The sequence below is a fragment of the Scleropages formosus genome, chromosome 7 (assembly GCF_900964775.1).
Source record: "Scleropages formosus chromosome 7, fSclFor1.1, whole genome shotgun sequence".
In the NCBI taxonomy this organism is placed as follows: Eukaryota; Metazoa; Chordata; class Actinopteri; order Osteoglossiformes; family Osteoglossidae; genus Scleropages; species Scleropages formosus.
Genome location: NC_041812.1, coordinates 12,421,973 through 12,444,029, shown reverse-complemented (window position 1 = coordinate 12,444,029; position 22,057 = coordinate 12,421,973). Strand labels below are relative to the sequence as shown.

Genomic DNA, 22,057 nt, shown 5'->3' with positions numbered 1-22,057 from the left:
TTCATGGTATGCTGATTCTGTATCTATGTTGTGTGACCTGCTTCGGATGAGATGTTTAAAAAAAAGAACAAAACTAATAAATGAGCACAAGACTTGTCTATTTTCCCCAGTAAGAAGCTCTCCCCTCTCTCAGTCACATACACTCCTGTGCCTCGGTGGGGAAAGCCCGATGTATTTGTGAGAGGGTGTCGACGACATACCCCCGTTATTTATACAGTAAAACATTTGTTTGATTCTAAAAGCTGAGTTGGGGAGGGGAAGGTGGGACAGATGCAGAGAGACGGAGCTGTAAAGGCAGGACAGGCCATGCAATTCTATTCCCATATCAGCTGGTTTCTTAGGGGGATTGTTATGCAACCCGAATAGCACGCCGTCTAACCGCGTGTTAAAAAACCTCTGCGCACTCGCGTCCATTGGTTTTCAGACACCTTCTGCTGTGCAGAACTCCATCAAGATGATGGATAAAGTCTCTTTACTCCTGTGCTTCGGTCCGTCCTTCAGCCCGACCACATGGAGCAGAGCGGCAGCGCCAACGCCGCTCAACAGAGCTGCACGCATTGAGCATCGTGAATGAAACACAGGCCAAAGTAATTTTTGGTGAAATCCTTTAATAAAAAAATATATTTTACAAAAAAGAGATACATGGTTAGCACATGGACCGAATGTACTCAGTGTTAGTTTTAGAAGACTTTGCATCCTGATTCTCATCCCTGATGTACAGCGACCACTTGATCTGAAACAGGGATGCCTAAATGTGACCCCCCAAGGGTCAAGTCAGTTATTCATTATATTGGAGAAATAATTGCATTATGTCACCTCACTTGCTGTTTTCAGATGTAAAACAAGCAATAGTTTACTCTGAATCCTACAAGACACTTAAGCAATGCAGAAGGGTACCCTAGTGTAAATGTTACCAAAAGAAACCTGGATTGGATGAAAATTAAGATGCATAGAAGAGTCCTTTGGATGTGGTCACCATGGGGCAGGGAAGAAAGATAGAGGGGTTGAGAGTGAAGAAGGGTTTGAACGTGTGCGTCTTTATTTCTTCATTGCTTGGTGGCCTGAACTCTGGTTGCATCCAGGCTCAGTCTCAGGCTCTTGTTCCACAGCAGCCCATTCCTCAGCCATGTTCGCTGCCTTGGCCAGTGTGTGTATCCAGCTGGTTGCCTCACTCCTGGATGCAGTTGTTGTGCAGGACCTTTTGACTGTCCCCCGTGAGTGTCAGCGGTGGCTGTGGGAGTTCGTACCCCCGGACGAAGTGACCGCCGGTCTGCTGTGTGAAGGTGACTAGGTGCTTGGCAAACACAGGTTCGACCTGGAAGAGGCAAACAAAATTTTGAATGAAAGATGCACGGGAAGAGAGTACAGCAGGACACCTGACATCTCGAGTTTAGACTGAAATGCAGCAGCACTGTGCTGTTAGTGATGGAGAACTTTTCTCAGAGCCATGAGCTTCCAGTGTTAGACACACACACACACACACACACTGCGGCTGCTTGTGTCAGACTCGTGTCTTGGTGACCGACAGCCACACAGGCATGTCAATAACACAACGCCCTCAGTGAGTTCCATCTAAGAGCGGCTACATCATATCCCTCTGCCTGAAGAAACAATGCTGTCCATGGACACAGTCTGAGCACACTTTCAGGTACTGCTTACAGCTGTTGTTATTAATAGAAAAGTTAAACAGGCTCAGCAAGTAGCACTGGTGCCTCAAGGCTCCTGGGCTGTGGGTTTGAATCCAGCTCAGCCTGTGTGGAGTATGGATGTTCTCCCCGTTCTTGTGAGTTTCCTCCAGGAGCTCTGGTTTCCTCCCACAGTCCAAAGACATGTTTTAGGTAAAATGGTTACTCTGAGGAGGGGCGCGGTGGCGCAGTGGATTGGACCACGGTCCTGCTCTCCGGTGGGTCTGGGGTTCAAGTCCCGCTTGGGGTGCCTTGCGACGGACTGGCGTCCCGTCCTGGGTGTGTCCCCTCCCCCTCTGGCCTTACGCCCTGTGTTACCGGGTAGGCTCCGGTTCCCCGTGACCCCGTATGGGACAAGCGGTTCTGAAAATGTGTGTGTGTGTGTGTGTGTGTGTGGTTACTCTGAATTTCCCTCAGTGTGTGTGAGAATGATGACGGTGCTGTGGAGTGGTGTTTCATCCAGGGTCTAACCTTCCTCAAAGCTTACACTTCCCAGATAGGCTCTGAACCCCCATGACCCTGCACTGGACAAGCAGTTATTGACAGTGGATGGATGGAAAATCAAACTAAATAAAGCAAAGTTTTCTCAAGTGAAGTCAATGCTGTTTTGAGGATTTGTCTACATAAATAGCAGCTTCCAAAGTGGGGAAAAATTGATAATCACTCAAATCTGAACAAGTAAATCACAGTTCATGGAAACAGCTATCTAGTTGGACTATTGCACCTATTAGATGTTTTGCGTTACAGGTGTCTGCAGGAGGACATTTGAACAATCCCTCTTTTATGAAATGAATGAATCCAGTTGAAGAGGTGTTGAAAGAGGAACTTGTTTCCAAAAAAGGGTCTTTTTTTTAATTTTTAACTTTCACAGCTTTCTTTCCAAACTGGATATTACGTTCACTTCAAGAAAGCAAAATCTAAATCATAGCAATAAGTCTCATGGATGAGGATCATTACATGTTTGCCATACACTGCAGTATATCGCAAGTTCCAGCAGAAAAGTACGGAGACTTTGGAAAGGGACAGGATGTATCAGCTCAGAACCTGTTCTCCCTCATTACAAATGATTTCATGCGCAATTCCACGGAGAGATGCGGAACAGAAAACTCAAATCATCCTGACATACAACATGATCACAATGCAAAGAAGCATTTTTCACTTTACCAGAGCACTGTAATAAAAGGAAAAAGTAAATGAAATGAATACACAATTAGAGAAGTGTCCGGCAAACCAGCATGGTTCTCCGAAGTGCAGGACAAGACGATGACACAAAGAACAATGTGTGTCATTGTAGTTGACGCACATTTGATATGAAACACGAACAAATATTGCAGTTATACCTCAGTACAAAGGCTCAATAAGAGGAACGGACTGGAAAAACAGCCACTCTATGGAGAGTGAGAAAAAAAATAGAATGCCAACTTGTGTTTTTTCTGTTGATATCTGTTCTGTTGCATTCCTACTTATTATTATTATTATTATTATTATTATTATTATTATTATTATTATTCTACCTCCCTCCACCCCCCACTTTATACAGCTATACTGGTCAGGGGAAGTGGACAGCAAACATACCTGACATCCACGAAACACAAAAAGTAGCCGAAGCCTTTCATTGGAGTTGGCGTGAAGTGACCATGGGTGCGGATGCCGGGCGAGGCACTTACCTGAGCGGTGATGAGCTTGCACTGACGCTGGGGATCCGGGAACTCATCCCCGAAACAAAGCACGACCTGGAACCTGGGCATGGGGCGCCCGTGGTGCACATAGCCCTGGAGCTCTGTGGGGCAGCAGAAGTGGAGGAGAAGCCTTTCAGACACAGTTGCACGTGCCCTGGGATTCAGTGCTCGCAGGCGGCTCGGAGGGAGGAGTAACTCAGAGCAACAATACAGCAGAAAAGGAGATGGCGATTTGCTGATTAATAAGAACAGCCTCTGAATAATTCATTCCTGTGCAAACAATACAAATACTTTCAAAGACAAGATTTTTCGGGACACGGAGGAGATCAGCTCCCTTATGCTGATAATGAGTCACAGGCTGTGAAGAGCGACATGAGAAGGGGCTGTCAGACGGTGCGATCTAAAGTGCGGTGGGTGGGGGCTGTTTCTGGGCCACGCTTCTCGCCGGCTCCACCACATGTTCGCTGAGGTATTTTTTCTGCTGTGCCGAGCATCACGAGGGGCCTCCCTCTGCTGGGGACGTCGAGCGGCAATCTGAATACAGAGCGGCGCTACAGGGGCTATCCTCTGGTTTTGGCTGCTTTACATGAACAGATCACGTAGGAATCTCCACCAGGGAGAGACACGTCTCGTACGAAGTCGGCCCTGGTGATGAGGTTTCCGTGAACGCAGCTTGGTAACTTTCTTTGAAAGCAGGTTCAATGTTCACTTTCGTGTATAACTGCATTTACGCTTAAATTCATTTATTTAGATCTTATCTCCAAAGCAATTTAGGATTAAGCTACTTACAGTGATCTACCAGTTTATACAGCAGGGTAAGTTTTACTGAATCAGTTCAGGGTAAGTACCTTGATCAAGGGTACTAGAGCAAGAGGGGGGATTTAAAGCTGTGCCCTTCAAGATGGCAACGGTAACCTCGATGCCACCTGCTGCCCCCAGTTCAAGGGTTTCTCCTAATGAGGGTTGGGAGTCACTGACCTGCCAGGAAGTGCTGGGTGTCAAACAGCTTGCAGGTTTGCTCCTTCTCCAGCTTGTTGGGCCTGTCTGAGTACGGCGCCAGCGGACCCTCCCAGTAGATGCGGCTCTGGCATAGGCGCTTGGCGTAGAGGCCGTCCGGCGCCAGCCACAGCAGCACGCCGCGCTCCAGCATGGTGGGCAGCTTCTCCATGCCCTTGCGCTGGGACTGCGGGTATGGGAATGGGAAGAGGACCTGCTCCATGCCCCCGTAGAGCTTGTCCTCGGGGCAGGAGGAGATGCGGCAGCCCTCGGGACTCGTCGTGGTCACCTCCTTCACCAGGGACTCGCGGTAGAACAGGGAGACGTGCAGGCGGCAGTCTGTGGGGGTAACACACGCGTGTGCGGTGAGTTGGGTGGACAAGAGGCTCGTGCCCCGGGACCATGTTTTGGAAGAAGGGAATTCGTCCAAGACGAGTCTACACGCAACAGCACTGCTTTCGTCGAGCCCTCCTTTTTTTTTGTGTGCTTCCTTAGCCCTGGAGATCAGACTAAACTCAGCATTTTGGCCAGTTTCTCCGTGATGCCACTTTAGAGCAATTAAAATGTAGGAAGAAGTTATTAACCGAATTGTCGGCTAAAGGAAGACATTAACTCATTTGTAGCAGCAGAGGTAACTCACAAATAAGAAATTGGCGTTTCGAATTAGAAGGAAAGACGCAAACACAGCCATTGTTACTTAATGAGGCATTTTAATATCAATAAAAGTAGAAAGAACATTGCAGTTTTATTTGCATTTTTTGAGAACAATTACATAATATGAAAAGTGAGGAGGAGAGGCATTTACAGTCGGCAGGAATCGAAATCAAGTTCACAGTCGACAAAAAAATGTTTTGAGACTAACACATCGCTTCACTACTGAAGAACATTCTCAGAGAAAAGACAAAAATAAATAGAAACCATTCAGAATAGTTATTGCTTTGTACAAAACAGCATTACTGCTCTCCTGCAGACTTAGTACTGTATTTTTGAAAGAAATAATGTAGAGCATAACCATGGTTACAGTTCAACATCAGAGCAGTTGGCTCAACTCCCGTGTGAAACGACAAGGAGCTCAGTCGCCAGAAAACACACTGCGTCACATCATTCACATGAGTACATACTGTCTTCCACAGCTCCGGTGTGGAGCTTAAACATTGCAAGAAAACAAATGCATAATTTCATCAGATCATTTACAAAAGCCATCAGTGCATTCGAAGGAAATACTTTGGAAATATCTACAAAGGAAGAGAAACGGATCTGCTCTTTGTAATGGTGTGTGTCTGTGGCGGGGGTTGGGGGGGGGGGGTCTGTGTGTGTGCAGTGGTGTGTGCTCAGTATATCTCTTTACCAGAGAGCGCCATGGTCTCTGCAGACCTGGTGGGGTCCAGCGCGAAGGCCGAGGACTGCGAGTCCGTCGGGGAGCACGAGTAGAAGGAGGCGGTTATCTGGTACCCTGCGACACAGAGAGCAGAAGCCAGTCGTTGGAGGACCGTACACCATTTCCCAGTCACGGCACTGCTGATAGTCACGGAGCAAAGTATCAAAGCACCTCAAGTGCATAAGAGGAAGTCGTGAACCTCTGGCTGAGTGCGCTGCCTTCTGAAAACAATGTAGTCTAACATCAAGCAGAGCTTAATACAAAAGTCCCTGCAAGCCACAAAGGACCGATGGTCCGAGATCCACTCATCCCTGGAACACATGAGTCACTGACACCTTCTGCAACGGCCCTCTGTTGCCCTTTGTTCCTTAATCATGGACGTTATCAAGGGGCGGCAGCGTGGTTCACGCGCGGCCTGTCATACACGGCGAGGCTCAAAGCGGTTCTTTCATGGTTCAGCAGGAACCTGCCGCTGTTTAAATAAAGCCCGGCTCAGCTTTTGGAGAAGTGGCTGCTGGGGAGTGGGTGGTGGCAGAGCTGGGTGCGTGAACCTTTGGTCCATATGGCGTATGCGGGAGTGAGGCGGGGGGGTCTCGTACCGTTCTCGCAGTGCGGCCCTTGCCAGGGCAGGCTGCGTGGAGCGTAGTGGCACTGGCCGTAGGGCAGCTCTGTGTGGGTCTGCTGCTCAGGCACATATCCCCTCCAGTCCCTCCGCTCAGGGGCCACCATGTAGTTGGGCACCTGCAGAAGACGACCAGCAGGAAAGGAGTATCAGTAAGCTGTCCGCACTGCACCACAGTGAATTAAGCATCATGACAGACGTAATAGCATGTTTCATGGAATGAGCTCCCTCTGTCCTTCGGAGCTGCTGAATTCCCCCCAGCACTCAAGAAGGGTCTTAAACCCATCTCTTTTAGAGCCACATCTCTTCCGAGCTCCTGACAACTACATAAACGAGTCCAACACCATCTGCTATGATTATCTTTGCATTTGCTGAACGTCACTTCTATAGGCAGCTATCTGAGGGATGTGAACCAGCAACATGGTGGTATCAGACACACAAGCTGTGTATTAATAATCCTGTGTCTGTGTCTAGAGGTTTTGGTCTTTCGCTGCTGTGGCTTTGTTTACTCATTTTAGAGAAAAATAAATGTTGTAATGAAGTGTTGTGGTAACATTCCCACATGGACGGCAGCTAAAGTCACCTGTGTCTGCATGGGGGGATAGGGGGCAGTCATAGGGAAGCTCAGAGGGTCCATGTGCACTGGGGGTTCCTCCATGCTCACCTGCCGGGCTCCTGGAACAAAGCACAACGGTCAAATTCCATCTTCTCTCAAGAGCTACAATGAAGCCTTGCATCACACAGGTAGCTTTGGGTAAAAGAATAATAGTGTCTCTAATAATGATAATAATGATAATATCAACAACAAAAAAAAAAAAACTAACAGTGTTTGTGCAGTGAAATGTTTACAGGACGTGTCCACCGCACAGTGCCATAGCCCCGTCTCACAACGCCCTCTCGTTCCGCGGGCGGGGGCTCCTAAAAAAACCTGCGAGCATAGCGCACATGCCTCGGTTTCCTCTGCGCTTCCTGCTTCATTGACAGGGTCAAAACCAGCTGCTATTTATGCTTTAGCGTCACTCCAGAGAACACGTTCGCTGCAGCCCTTCGCGGCACGTGCACACGGTCCACCGTGTGACCAGAGCATTCCGGTTGGAGAAGATCCCAGCAAAGTGAGCACTAAGTAGCTGAATGTATGGAAGCTCAGGCATGCTTTTAATGGCTGGAGCAAAACCTTCATGATGAACCCTGATGATTCTTGGTGGTTCTTCATGCCTAAACCGATGGACGTGCCATGAATAATTTCGAAGAAAGCCAATCAGTAACCAAGGTTACCTTTTTTTGCTCCTTCAGGGACAATCCTGTAGACTTTGTAAGGGTCCGAGATGTCCAGCTGGCTCCGCTCCACTAATTCATCAAAGTCATTGCTCTTGTTGAGCGCACAGCGCAGCCGTGTTTTCCATGTTGGAGGGTCCGGTTTATCGATCCCCTCCCGGAATTTGCCCTTGAAGAGCGCCCAGGCCTGTGGGAAGAGCAGCGGCATTCAGTAGACAACATTCATTATAGTGTCTGGTGTTGAGAACCATATCAAAGACACAAGTTCATAAATGAGGACCGCAGAGATTAGGGCAGGTGATGGTGGCAGTTCCTCTCATCAATATGGAGGTACAACCCAAAGATAACAGCCTGAAAATACCACCCTGAAGTTACAACCCTGAAGATACCACGATGAAGATACTACACTGAAGATACCACCACGAGGAGACTAGACAGGAGATATTACGATGAGAATACTACTATGCAGACACTGCCCTGAAGATCAGAGATCAGGCCAGGTGATGGTGACAGTTCCACTGATCACAATGAAGGTACAACCTGAAGATATCACTCTAAAGATACCATGTTGAGGACACTACCCTGAAGATACAACCCTGGATATTACCATCGTTGATAAACAATCCTGAAGATACGGCCTTGAAGATACCACCTGGAACATACCTTGAAGAGCGCGGCATCCTCGTCCCTGTTGTAGTCCTGCTTGCCCGCGTGCTTCCAGGGAATTCTGAAAATGGTTTTGTCGTCACTCTCCCACACCAAGCCGGGGTACTTCCCACTGTCGATCTGATCGATCAGCCACTGCCTAAGCTTCCCATTGCCACAACTGACCGACATGCCGCAGTCACCCTCTACGTTCATCTCTGTCAAAACGCATGCAGAACGGACACGTGGTCGGGTGAGGGGGCTCGTGGAGCACCTGGCGCACAGGTGAGCTGCAGCATCACAACATGCACACAACAAGGACAATGAGGGCTGCATGCTGGGACAAGGCACATGCATCAGGTGGCACCAGGCAGATACATGTCATCATACACACCGTGCGTGAGCATCACCTAACACACACGTGCCAAAGCATAATAATAAAGATACAGTTATACAGTGCAGAGCTCTAATATTCATCTCTACTGCACTACTTTCACAGCTGGCTTGTTTAATGCAGAGATACACAGCATTACACTTTTAACAAAAAAAAAAAAAATCATCTAAAGTTTCACCTAATAATTTAAACTTTGCAAATGATTAGCAAGTTGAAGTTTGCGCTACTTTGTTTGTATCACCTTGCTTTGGAAATACAGTAAGTAATTCATCTAAATGATGTACATTCGTTTTAACGTAGCTTTTTTTTTAATCAATTAAACCGTTAACGGCGTTATTCGCAGTGCCATGATTTCAGTGCCCCGCTTTTAATAACTATTCACTGAGCGATTGATTCGTTGGTTTCTTACCTTCAAAGAGCAAGACGATAACGAGCCTGAACTCGACCCGACTCGCGACTGCCCTCGAGGGAGCAACGCCGATCTTAAATAATGTCACATCCTCGGGGGGAGGAGCTTATTTTTTCCATGGAACCCGAGCATCAGTGGCAGCGGCCGCGCCGCGCGAAAGTTCTCTGAAGTGCCGAGCGCGCGCCGAGCCGCGAGAGTAGCGCGCTGTGGTGTGTGGGGGGGAATTCCTCGCGGACGGCAAAAACGCGACGCTCGCGCGTCTGGGCCAGTGGAACGAGGCTCCCCGCGAGGACAAGGAGGAAAGAAAAACAACCAGAAAAGAAGATTTCGCCGAAGTAACATCGAAATAACATCTTATCTGAGCTCGTTAACAGTAAAGGAGGAGACGGAGATACATGATGATCGGCATCTCCGGTTACTGAAAGAAAACTTTAGTCTAATGTATATATATATCTCGTACATAATAAAATATACTGTACTATATGCTACATATATATCATGTTATGGAAATGTTGAATAAAAAAGGTTATACAGACACTCATAATTGTGAAGTATTTTGGGAATTGTGTGTATTGTTTTTTTTCATCATTTATTTTACTTTGGTGTTTGCGTTTCTTCTTTTATTGATAACTGTGCATGTATGTATGTGTGTGTATGACTGATAAATTATATAAATTACATGCTACATTGTAGTAGTTGTGTGCAGCTCCTGTTGGTACTATTGCTCGTACTCACATGAGGGATGCTGCGTCTGGACTGTTGGTTGCCACCTATGGGCTCTTTCTCTCTCTCACACACACACACACAGAGCCCTTCAATGCATCATCACTGCAGAAAATGACATTTTTATGTATAAAAAAGAAAACACACTTAATGCATACAATTTCATTATTAATAACTGTTAACGTGTCATATTAGCGTCAGACTAAATCCTGTTAGTTGTCACCCTTGTGAAGTGCTGAGGAAGTGTGCAGTAACAGCGTGACTTACAGGAAACCATGGGAATAGCGTTTACATTTACATTTTTTTTGTTTTTTAATTTTATGAACTCGGATTTTTCATGAATACTGCCTGATTTTAGCTGACCACTCATAACACACTCACTACGTCGCCCACCTCTTTTGCCATGTGTGTGTGATGAGGGGGGGCTGTATTGCTCCTCAGACACAGCTCATGTGTGAAACACAGAATCAGAATTTAAATGTGACTTCAAGTCATTCATAAACTGTTGAGTATTTACTTGCGAGCACTGTTCTGTGTGTTCTTAGGGCTCCCAGAAACGTTCGCAGACGTACACATAAATAGCCAGATTAATAATAAATGTGTCTACTGATGTGTCCTGACGCACAGTGCTGCTGAGGTCGCACACTAACAATATGTCTCAAGTTCTCTGCGGGAGGCGGCACTGGAGCGTACAAGACAGTGGTGTTTACTGGGTGCCATAGAAATATAATCACATCATTACGGACACATGTTAGGAGGCAGCGAGAGTGAACTAAAACCATGCACTGATTCATTTTTATTGATCCAATCCGCACAACGCACTGGAAAATACAGATTTTTTTTTTCTGTTCCGGAGGTTTCCGAAGGCCGTGTTGACTCTCGAAGCAAAATGTCACTACCGTTTTATGACAAGCGCAATCACTGAGACGTAGCCCATTTCTTTTTCATTAATAGCTTCAGCTTTCCTGTGTTTTCACACGTACTGCGAACACACTTCTGTGGTCACAAGCTCTGGCATTCTAAAATTAAGGACTGCACGATGGCACAGTGAGTAGTGCTGCTATCTCACAGCGCCTGGGTGGGGTGAGAGAATGTGGGTTCGATCCCTGCTCGGCCTGTATGAAGTTTACATGCCCTGCCTGTGTCTGTGTGGGTTTCCTCTGGGTGCTCTGGTTTCCCCCCACAGTCCAAAGACATGCTGTTCAGGTTCACCCATTGTGTGTGTTCCACTGATATATGGATGAGTGACCCATTGTAAGTAGTGTCTACAGCAGTGTAAGTCAACTTGGTATATAAGGTGTGTGGGCTGATAACACTACATAGAGTTCACTGGGAGCTGCTTTGGAGAAAAGCATCTGCTAAGTAAATTAATGTAAACAAAAATAATTAATATAGAGTGTAAATACTTCTTAAAGTTTATTTTAAACTTATCTCAAAAATAACAACTGATCTGGAAAACATTTTCTTTTCGCATTACAAAATGAAAGGTTGTAAATAAAAGTACAAAAAAATTGTACATATGCAACAATACAAAGGTGGATATGTAAGCCGTTCGCAAATTTGTGTTCGTAGAACATTGCCATATTTACATACAAGTGATAAAGAATTGTTAAAAGTGTTCCCTTTAAAAAACAACAAGCACACTGCTGCACAAATACACCTTCTCCTCCTCCTCCCCCTTCAGTGCGAATGCTCCTGTTCCCTTCAGTGCCTTTCCACGAAACAAAAAAACAAATAGAAAAACATCTGATGTTCTCCGAGGCCCGAACAATGAGGAGAAGCAAAAGGTGAGAAGCACCTGTTCCAAACACAGTGAACACCAGAGGGGCGGGGCTTCCGTACAACGCAGCCGCGGGGGGGCGGCCCGCCGAGGCCGTCAGGTGGTTCTCAGTCCACGGGGGTCGCCTTCGGCGCCATTTGCCTTCGGGCTCCTGGACAGCAGCATCTTGATCTCCTCCTCATCGTCGAAAGGGCTCTCTTTGTACTTCTCCTTGAGCCATGCCCTGTACTGCGGTAAACGGGACACTCATTTGTCCGCAGACGACCCGTAACAACCCAACGATAAAAACCACTTACACGCTCAAGGGACTGTTTATTCTGTGATATACTGGCAGCCAAACAGTGGCATTTCTCTGCCGCTACACATGGAAATGTGACGGACTGGTTTGCACCTCTAACCGCAACCGTGAACCACAGCTCCTCTGTTCAGCGGACAATCTTGACACTCTGGTCTAGAACTCCAAGCATTTGCTTACAATATAACTTCTTATTTACCGGGACAGCAGGTGGCGTAATGGTTAGAGCTGCCACCTTCTACTCGTATGACCTGGGATTGAATCCCATCTCTTGCTGTAGTACCCTTAATCGAGGTACTAACCTTGAACTGATACAGTAAAAATTATCCCGCTGTATAAATTTGTAAAGAACTAAGTAGCTTAACATTGTAAGTTGGAAAAAAAGTGTCACACAGCTGGATAGAGAGATAGACAAATAAATAGGTAAAACAGACTCCAGCTCACTATGAGGAGTGCACTTACCTGGAGCACCTGCGTGTTCTCAAAGTCCTCAAGCTGCCGCAGGAAGCCAACGTTGGGGCCAGCGCAAGGTCGCACGACCCGTACAGCCGCCAGGGCGTCTTGCCAGCCGAGCCCCGTGACAGTCATGATGTAGGCCACAACGAGGGTGACGCTGCGGGACACCCCCGCCAGGCTATGGGCCAGAGAGAGCGAGCATCATCACTGGGCTCATTAGCAGATACAGTACCTCCATCCTTCAGAGTCAATCTTAGACACCTCCTTCCCTCAGGTTGATCTTACAAATTCCAACCCTCAGAGTTGATCTGACACACCTCCACCACTCAGGTTCCTCTTACTCTTTAAGTGACACCCATGGAGACACAAAAGCGTAATAGAGGAGGGAGCTGGGGATTCATAGCTCTAACTGTCATGGATACATAATTCCTCCTCGTTGGCCCCCTAGTTTTGATATTAAAATTATGCCCCTGCCTGGGGACACTTGTGCTTCGCTTCAGCAGACTCTTCACTGAACCAAGACAGCAAGGCTCTAAACCTCTGCTGCTGCTGCAGATAACGCGTTCCTCCGGTGGCCCCTCATGTCCCCTGGGCCCTGGTGGCCCTTGGCAGTCTATTTATAGGGGCCGTGCAGCGAGAGAGCTCTCGAGAGCACGTTCCTGCAGAGCCTCCTCGGTCGCGTACTTGCACGGTTACACAGGGGTTCACCCTGCTTAACGGAGCCTGCCCTTACCCCTCTGGCACCCCCAGCAGAGACGAACGGAGATGTGGGATGGGAGAACAGGAGGATAGGCAGGCGGGCGGATGGGGGGGAATGGCACTTACCAGTGCACCAGACAGCCCTGTCCTTTCAGTCGGCACTCGTGAATAAACATGATGCTCTCTTTAAAATGCTGTGTTCTAGGGAACAGCAGACAGGAGCACATTACACACAGGTCCAAAGGTGTAAAGCGTGAGTCCACTTGGTGGACGCTAGGGGTTTTTTTTTTTTTTTTTATAATAGCAATGATACAAAGTTCATTCGTAACTGAAACAAGGTTCCATCTGTATGCTGCTCTGCTCTCTCTGTCCTGTCCAGCACCATCCATACAGGTGTTGCGCAAGTGGTCCAGGTGGACTCATATTGCTGTCTGCTACTGTATGACTGGCATGTCTAGCACTTCTACACTGTAAACATAAGACCTGAGCTAAACCAAAACGAGCCTCCAGTCTAGTTCCCCGGCTAGATATAGATGAGCTGTTTGCACACACACTGCAGGTCACAAGTCTGGGGCCATCGTGAACATGAAAAAAATAATGATCACACCGGGTCCTCGATTTACAGACACAATAATAATAATAATAATAATAATAATAATAATAATAATCGCTCTATAATGTTACAAACCCAGATATGCATTTGATTTTGACTGCCTCAACTGGCTTTAAAGTGGCATGTTTTGCCTATAAAATTGGCTGGTGGAAGAGTAAATACGGTCAGTGCTGCAGTGATTTTTCCAAGAGGAGCGGAGAGGACCAGGAGCAGAAAGGTGTCCCTGCATCCACTTCACTGCCGCACGATGGTTTCACACGTCACTCAGACAAGCTTAACAGGCGGGCAGTCAGGCTGCCGGGGCACAGAGGTGAAGGCAAAAATAGTGGGCAGGGTAAGGGGGTGAAAGAGATGCAAGAAAGCCAGAGCACTGAACTTCCTTCCTGCGTTGAACAACAGGCGTCCTGCTTTTAGCAGGAAGGCAGCGTGTGCCTGTGTGTGGTTAGCATGTTTGTGTGCACATCTCTAAATGTGTACTGGGAGGAACTGGTGAAACAGTGCTATTTTGTTTATTTTTGTACCAGTTTTAGTGGCGGTGTTCTTATGCCACTGGGTCCGTTCCCTTTCCAGTATGAACTCATTCGTGTGTGTGTGTGTGTGTGTGTGTGAGTACCAGTACTTACAGGTCTTGGCTGGGCAGGTCAGAGGCAGGAATACAGAGGTAGGTTATCTCCTGTAGACACAAACACACACGCTGTTCACACGCTCTTAGACACGCTAACCAGCACTGTACACACCACTGCAGTGAGCTCGAAAACAGGTGAGCCCTGCATATGGAGCAGTTATAATGCGGATTTTACTTTGGTTATGGTAATAAACCCAACTCTCTCATAACGGGGTCAATTCTTTCCATGAAATTACCCGGTTAGGTAAATTCCCATTGTGAGTGGGTTCAACCACCATTATTTCTTATGAAAAAATTAAGTCCGTTCCAAAAAAAAAAAAAGCAAAACATTCAAAAAAACAAAATTAATCAAAAAGCCAGTGAAGGTATTTGCAGTCATGACAATGACAAGTGCAACACATTTTAAAATATTTCAGAAAAAAGTTATTATTTGTAGCTCAGTTCTGGTTATTTTTAGCTTGAGTTACTAAAGCTGCTTATATAATTTAAATAACTGAGTTATTAACTACACGTTTAAAGTTAATTTCTACAAGGATTAAAAGGACCTAGGTGTGAATAGCAACCTCTTGCTGTACTACTCTCGATCAAGGTACTTACATTTACATTTATTCATTTAGCAGACGCCTTCATCCAAAGTGACATGCATCTCACGTAAAAATACAATGTGTGCATTACATCAACAGAAAGAGAGAGTTAGATGCACATGTGTGATTTTAAAGTAGTTTGTTACTTTCCACCACATGAACTAATGTACGTCACACGACTAGCTGCATAAAACTTTATCCGTTATTCAACAGTTATGATCACAAAGTTATTGAGCATAAACATCGACACATTAACACGCACTTAAGAGATCGTAATACTTACATCATAATAATAATATGATGTATTATAATCATAATACTTAAAAGAGGAGTGATACGGTAAAAACTACGCTGTTGTATTAATGGGGAAATAACTGGGAAGCTAAACATTTTTAAATTGGTCTACAGAAAAGCATTAGCCAAATTTATTATTATTATTGTTATTATTATTATTATTATTGTTATTGTTGTTGTTGTGTTGAATGTGCTATTTGAGTTGTGATATTACATTTACTTTACTCAGTGGATGTGAATGGTTCAATTGTCAGTGTGGTAAGGTAAGAAGTACTGTACATAGTCGGCTTTTGTTATATAAGAAGTGTGAGTGTGGCAGCAATCTTGTTAAAGGAATGTCTCCATCCAGAGTCCAACCAGCATCACTGAAACCCTCCTGGTACACTACCAATCATGGTTGCCACAGTAATACACTCAATATAGCCAAAAATCAGTCCACTGGTCTATAGCCAACAAAAAACAAACATCTTCTGGTTTTGACACACTGAGTGTGTACCTTGGGCCCAAGGAGTCTGACACAGGGTACAGTACACAATGCAATACCCAAATAAGACTGTTGCGTGAACAAGGGGATGTATTTTAATAAGCTGTTGTAGCACTTTGTCATTGTACTGGACCTCATTATATGAGGGCCGAGTGGCAATTATAGTGACACTTTCACAGTGTTTCAGCGCGGAACTCGGATCATGTGTTTCTGAAAGCGTCGGGCACATCGGGTCACGGATGGTTATGGCCTCTGATGTCCTTGGAGCAGCAAGGGGGGCACCGTGTGACAGAGGCTGATTACCTGAGCTGCGCTCCTCCACCACTTTAGCTCAAACACCGCGTTACCGTATTACAGCAGAGTCGCCAGGGAGAGTCAGCGAGGAGCCTTGAAACACTCACCAACAGTTTTCAAATTAAACTCAGCGCAAAAACGCCAGCAATTGAATAGAGAGAAACGCAAATCCACGCTAGACAGCATCTCAGTTTCCAAAAGGGAGACGTGCAGCGAGTGGGTTCAGTGCGGCACCATCTCTAAAGTGCGGGAAGGCAACTTCTGAAGATCGAGACGCATCACGTTACGAGTAGCGGCTCAAAGTTCTCATTTGGCCGAGGTGGAGCGGCTCTGCCTGGCCCACCGCTACCGGAATATAGAAAATCACCGCAGAGAATTGTGGGAATGTGGCACCAAGGAACTGAGCGAGAGCAGCCGCACTGCAGTGGAGGTGGAATGCACGGTCCTCCGGATTGACCGGCTACCCGTGGCGACAGGTAACATGCATACTTTAGGGAGCAGCATAGAGGATCGCGAAGGACAATTAGAGTCACCAATCAACCTGGAACACATGACTTTGGATTGTGGGAAGAAACCAGAGCACCTGCAGGAAAACCCTGTGAGCACTGGGAAAATGAACTCCACACAGACTAAGTCAGGTTTGAAGCCACAGCCCAGGAGCTGCGAGGCACCACTGCTACCTGATAGCGAATGTAAACCTGGCACAGTATGCGACTTGCTGTGTAAATGATATGTTGGAACAATTCTGTGTTGCGAGTGGAAGTGTCAATTAGCAGCTGAATAGCGGTTTCAGTTCATTCAGCCCATTTGACTGCAGTGTTGCTGTCATTTGCTATTATGCAGAAGTTGGAAAAAAAATACTGAAATCCATCAGTTCTAATCAACCCTGATATAAAAGAGGCTGAAAAAAAACACATAACACCGTGGGCTGAGAGCCAACAGCTTCGGAGCCCGTCCATATAAACGACACTCACGCAATGGCTGAAGCGCTCGTCTTGAGTGGGGTCGTGGCGAGCGGGAGCCTAACCCGGCAACACAGGGTATAAGGGTGGAGGGGGAAGGGACGCACCCAGGACAGGACACCAGTCCATCGCAAGGTACCCCAAGCGGGACTTGAACCCCAGACCCACCAGAGAGCGGGACCCGGCCAAACCCGCTGCGCCACCGTACCCCCTTCCCATATGAACTGAACGTCCATTTATACATATCTCATACAGTATGCAGGACATTTGAGCATATCCAACTCTGGAAATATACCTGTAAGACTCCATGTTATATTTCTTCGCAGCACAGCACCTGTAAAGTCCACGAGTGAATTTGACATGTGTACACTGATAAAGCAGCACCCAGATCCGCGTTACATTCACAATTCATAAAACATCTGTACGGCTGCTATTTCTCGGGCACAGAAATGTGCTTGCGTGACGACTGTCCGTGCCACGTGCAAAAATGTTCCCCCAGACACGTCTTTCAGCGCCCTTTCTTTAACTCTTTAACCTCCTCGCAGGTCAGCAGGCCGCATCACGTAGGACAAGAGCTCACACGCTGATGGAAGGGGATAAGAGCAGGGCGCCAACCGTGAACTCGCCAGTCCTCGGTCCACAGTGACATATGCTGTGTGCAGCCCCTTAACAATAAAGTGGATTCCGAAAATTATGTTTAAAGTGACAATAACATTTCCTGACTCCTTCTCAGAGCAACTGCAATGCCCATAATAATAAGAAACCAAGCGAAAGCATATAAATGAGTTTTGTGGGCTGTTACTGTAAGAGCATGAAACAATTATCAATTGAGTGTGATAACCTAGCCGTGCTTGTGTTACAAAATTTCAAAAGTACTAAAGCACTGTCTTATATCTTTATTTTTTATTATATTTCTTCCACTTTTTCTCAATCTGCAAAAGCAACGTGTATTTACACACCTAACAGATAGATGGCAGTAAAACGCACGACCCTCTCGCATCAACGCTACATCCCCGCGAGTAGTGCAAAGCACCATGGGAGGATCCCTCGTACCTGCAGCAGCGGGGCGGCGCTGTCGTGGATGGACAGAATGTGAGTGATGTTGTATCTCGCCAACTGTTCCTTGTCCCGTGCATCTGCAGAAATCAACAACAATACAGCACATCACTACAGCCGCATCACGTCGTCATACCGTACATCGCTCTGTAAACCCATGTGCCGACAAGTGGCCTGAACAGTGTGCTCGCGCGTTCGGTGAATTTCAGCGACATCCACGCTCGGCCACGTTGCTCGTTCGCAAAATAACTACGACCTTCCTCTTTTTTCCAGATTTTCTGACACACGGACCCAGGAAACTCTGGAAACAGGAGCGCTAAGAGAAAAAAAACACCTACCTTTGAAGTTTCCCAGGTATAAATCAGGCAGGACCTACAAGAACAAGGCCAGGTCAATGGTCTGTTTTTTCAACTACATGCCCATTGAGGCTACAGATTATAAACTCACAGGATTACTGGACAAAGCACAATTTACCAGCACTTTATTTTAGACAGGTTTTTCCCCTTATCTCCCCAGAGAGGCCCCCCCTCGGCAGTCGGATTGATAAGGCTACTGAAATAAGCGTGTTCCCCACGTCATGCTGCGTGAGGACCACACCCTCCGTAGCGCTGCACGAAAAGGCACACGTTGGATTCGGATAACCGAAAAGACGCCGGCACGCCTTCCGTGGAGAAATCCACTGCACCCATAAATGTGGTTGAAAGCAACGTGAGATGCGAAAGGCCGGGGAATAGCGTCAAACCACCAGTACTGTATCCTGTGCCGGAGAGCAAACCCACGTAGGTGGATCGTCTGGCCCTGATGACACAGTTACACAGTGAACAGAAAGAGTTTAAACTTGACAGTCCTAAAAATTATCACCCCTATACACACAGTCTTCTACAGAGTAGTGTTATAGCTGCTGCCTTGGGACCCAAATGTCACAGGTTCAAATCCTCACCTCCAGCTGTAGTACCATTAAGCAAGGTACTTACACTAAATTGCTGCAGCTGTACAAATGGGTAAATAAATTTAGGTAGCTAAACAAGTTGCTTTGGTAAAAAAGCACTAGCTAAATTAATAAATGTAATACTATCATACTTCTGACACATCATGAGAAGATGGGGATCACTGCAAACGTGGTAGGAAGAAAGCGGATGACAGCTCTGCATTTGCCTGCATGGTGTCAGATGTATAATGGATTGCGTGGCTTCATATGTCAGTAATTATTAAACGTACAAGACAGAGACTACCTTTGAGGGATGACCTGTACGCCGTGGAACGGAAGGCAAAGAGGACTGCGGTTTTTACATTTTGAGGGTTTAATGCAACAATGACAGCAGTGCTCTAGAAGCGTTGTGGCGGTGGTGCGAACAAACAGAGGTGGACGGGAACAGCATGATACTCGCATGCATCGAAACAGCGAGCAAACCGCCCACCTCTGAGCGCCGTGTGTGGGCGTCTCTGACTGACATCAAAATTACTAGACTGCACAGCCCGTCTTCTAATGCAGACACACTTATACAACGCAAAACGTGTCGCGTGGCCTGATACGCAGATGACTGCATCCCCTTTTCTGCCCCCACCGTCTCCCGACTTTCTCATCCCACTTGTTGCGTCTCCTCTTCTGCTGCCCACTTTCTGCTACTTGCTTTCCTCACTCCTTTCTCCTGCCGACCTTTTATTTCGTTACTGTTAATTTTGATTGTCCTGTCTTGTGATTGCTTGACTGTTTGCTACTGTTAATTTTTCTCTATGCATCCCCCCCGTGTTGATTTATGGCTGGTATTACTCTGCTCTTAAATTTTATAATTGTGTTTAATATGTCTTTATCATTTTTGTCAACAAAACATTAAAATAACTTTTAAATGCCACTTTATCATCCCACTTCCTCCTTCTCTTTTAATATCCCACTTCGTCAATCCCGATTCTATACCCCCACTTTCTATATCCCACTTTGTCATTCCCCATTCTACACCCCAGCTTTCTACATCCCACTTTCTTCCTCCCCATTCTATACCCCCACTTTATCCCACTTTCTCCTTTCCTATTCTATATCCCCACTTTCTACATCCCACTTTTTTCCTCCCCATTCTATACCTCCCCACTTTCTATATCCCACTTTCTCCTTCCCCATTCTATACCCCCACTTTCTATATCCCACTTTCTCCTTCCCCATTCTATACCCCCACTTTCTATATCCCACTTTCTCCTTCCCCATTCTATACCCCCACTTTCTATATCCCACTTTCTCCTTCCCCATTCTATACCCCCACTTTCTATATCCCACTTTCTCCTTCCCCATTCTATACCCCAACTTTCTACATCCCACTTTCTCCTTCCCCATTCTATACCCCCATTTTATCCCACTTTCTCCTTCCCCATTCTATACCCCCATTTTATCCCACTTTCTCCTTTCCTATTCTATATCCCCACTTTCTACATCCCACTTTTTTCCTCCCCATTCTATACCCCCACTTCTTATATCCCATTTCCTCCTTTCCCATTCTATACCCCCACTTTCTATATCCCACTTTCTCCTTCCCCGTTCTATACCCCCATTTTATCCCACTTTCTCCTTTCCTATTCTATATCCCCACTTTCTATATCCCACTTTTTTCCTCCCCATTCTATACCCCCACTTCTTATATCCCATTTCCTCCTTTCCCATTCTATACCCCCACTTTCTATATCCCACTTTCTCCTTCCCCATTCTACACTCCCACTTTATCCCACTTTCTCCTTTCCTATTCCATAGCCCCACCTTCTATATCCCACTTTCTTCTTTCCTATTCTATATCCCGCTTTCTCTTTCCCCATTCTATACTCACACTTTACCCCACTTTCCCCTTCCTCACTTTCTCCTTCCTTGCTCCTTTCCGTATATCCCTCTCCGTACCCCCTCTACCCGTATCTGTAAGCCCTACCTGTACACGTCGAATGACAAACAAAACAACTCATCATGACAACTGTAAACAAAGTGATTTGGCCCTGGAGAGCCGCACCTTTCCACGCGTGCAGAGGACAAGAAGGGGTCTCGGCTGGCTAAGAGAGATGGGTACAACATCATCATGACATGCAGATCCTGCAAACTTATCACGGATCACATCAAGGCACAGAGTGATCGGCTGATACATGATGATCATCGAAATACCTTATTGATCCCGTTTCCCATGTCTCCGCGTACACGACACACGTCCACTCCCAGATAAATAAAACACAAAAACAAATAGCGCGTTAAATAACCACGCCGACGCGAGACACGACTCGTCTCTTCCCCGTTCAAACTGACGTCGTTTCTTTGTTTATTATTTTTAATGTAGTTGACACCACACATGTGAACGCAAAGACTCCCGTCTCCGGCTGCTCGCCCCTGCCCCTAACCGGCTGTCAAGCAGAAAGTAGCTGCTACGCACTGCATCTTGGGAAAAGCAGTTTTAGGAAATAGCGTGCGCCTGCTAATGCACTACAATACCCAGAATTCCCCCACTTTAGGAAATTGTTAAGTAACAAAGTACGCATAAGTAAATCCGAATTTTGCCAGCGGACCGTGTGTTAGGACACTTCTGATCTCTTTTTTTAATTCTTCATAGGTTTATAATTTATACAATAACTTGGACAACATAGATAGAATCATACATGAATTAGGCCTTTAACTGCATGGTTTTCTTGAATTTCTCACCTTGCTTGCTTAAGTATGGACCTTCTTATTTTAATTTAAAAGGGTACAAATAAAAATTGTTGTCTGGATTGACCCAAAATGTATTGTGCAGCTGCTTTTGTACATTCTGTAGCAGGGCCTCTGGGCAGTGATTGTTGGGTTCATTTAAATTTATACAATGTTTTTCTCTAAGAAACTTACAATGCAAGTTACCTACCATTATTTACCCATTTACATAGTTGAGTAATTTTACTGGAGCAATTTGGGCTAAGTATATTGCTCAAGGGTTAGTACAGCTGGAAGTGGGATTGAAAACCAGACCTTTTTGGTGTAGGCAGCCGATCAAACTGCTACCACTTGTCTACCGGGCTCATGTTCAGAGGTCTGTTTTCAACTAGTACTGTTGAAAAGTGTCTCCACGGTATGAAAAGTTTATTTTCAAACTTTACAGAAGGCGCGTTGCCAGTTG

General features: G+C 46.2%; 2 protein-coding genes across 3 annotated transcripts; both read right to left on the bottom strand.

Moving 5' to 3' along the window:
- Window positions 1-658: 658 nt before the first annotated feature.
- Window positions 659-9,126, bottom strand: LOC108937748 (interferon regulatory factor 4-like). Of its 2 annotated transcripts, none has more exons than XM_018757885.1 (9): window positions 9,084-9,126; window positions 8,299-8,498; window positions 7,636-7,822; window positions 6,944-7,035; window positions 6,338-6,479; window positions 5,709-5,813; window positions 4,343-4,699; window positions 3,353-3,465; window positions 659-1,315 (listed from the first exon to the last, which is right to left on the bottom strand). In XM_018757885.1, the coding sequence occupies exons 2-9, from the start codon at window positions 8,494-8,496 to the stop codon at window positions 1,169-1,171; spliced, it is 1,341 nt and encodes a 446-aa protein (XP_018613401.1). In that variant the 5' UTR covers window positions 8,497-8,498; window positions 9,084-9,126; the 3' UTR covers window positions 659-1,168. The 2 variants fall into 2 exon arrangements, with proteins under 2 accessions (XP_018613401.1, XP_018613402.1); XM_018757886.1 differs by having other exon boundaries at window positions 8,299-8,570; window positions 9,084-9,119.
- Window positions 9,127-11,262: 2,136 nt separating this feature from the next.
- On the bottom strand, window positions 11,263-21,327 carry LOC108937750 (dual specificity protein phosphatase 22-B-like). Its single transcript, XM_018757887.1, has 7 exons — window positions 21,082-21,327; window positions 18,287-18,320; window positions 17,946-18,028; window positions 14,273-14,322; window positions 13,163-13,237; window positions 12,344-12,515; window positions 11,263-11,814 (listed from the first exon to the last, which is right to left on the bottom strand). The coding sequence occupies exons 1-7, from the start codon at window positions 21,262-21,264 to the stop codon at window positions 11,683-11,685; spliced, it is 729 nt and encodes a 242-aa protein (XP_018613403.1). The 5' UTR covers window positions 21,265-21,327; the 3' UTR covers window positions 11,263-11,682.
- Between the last annotated feature and the right edge of the window lie 730 nt (window positions 21,328-22,057).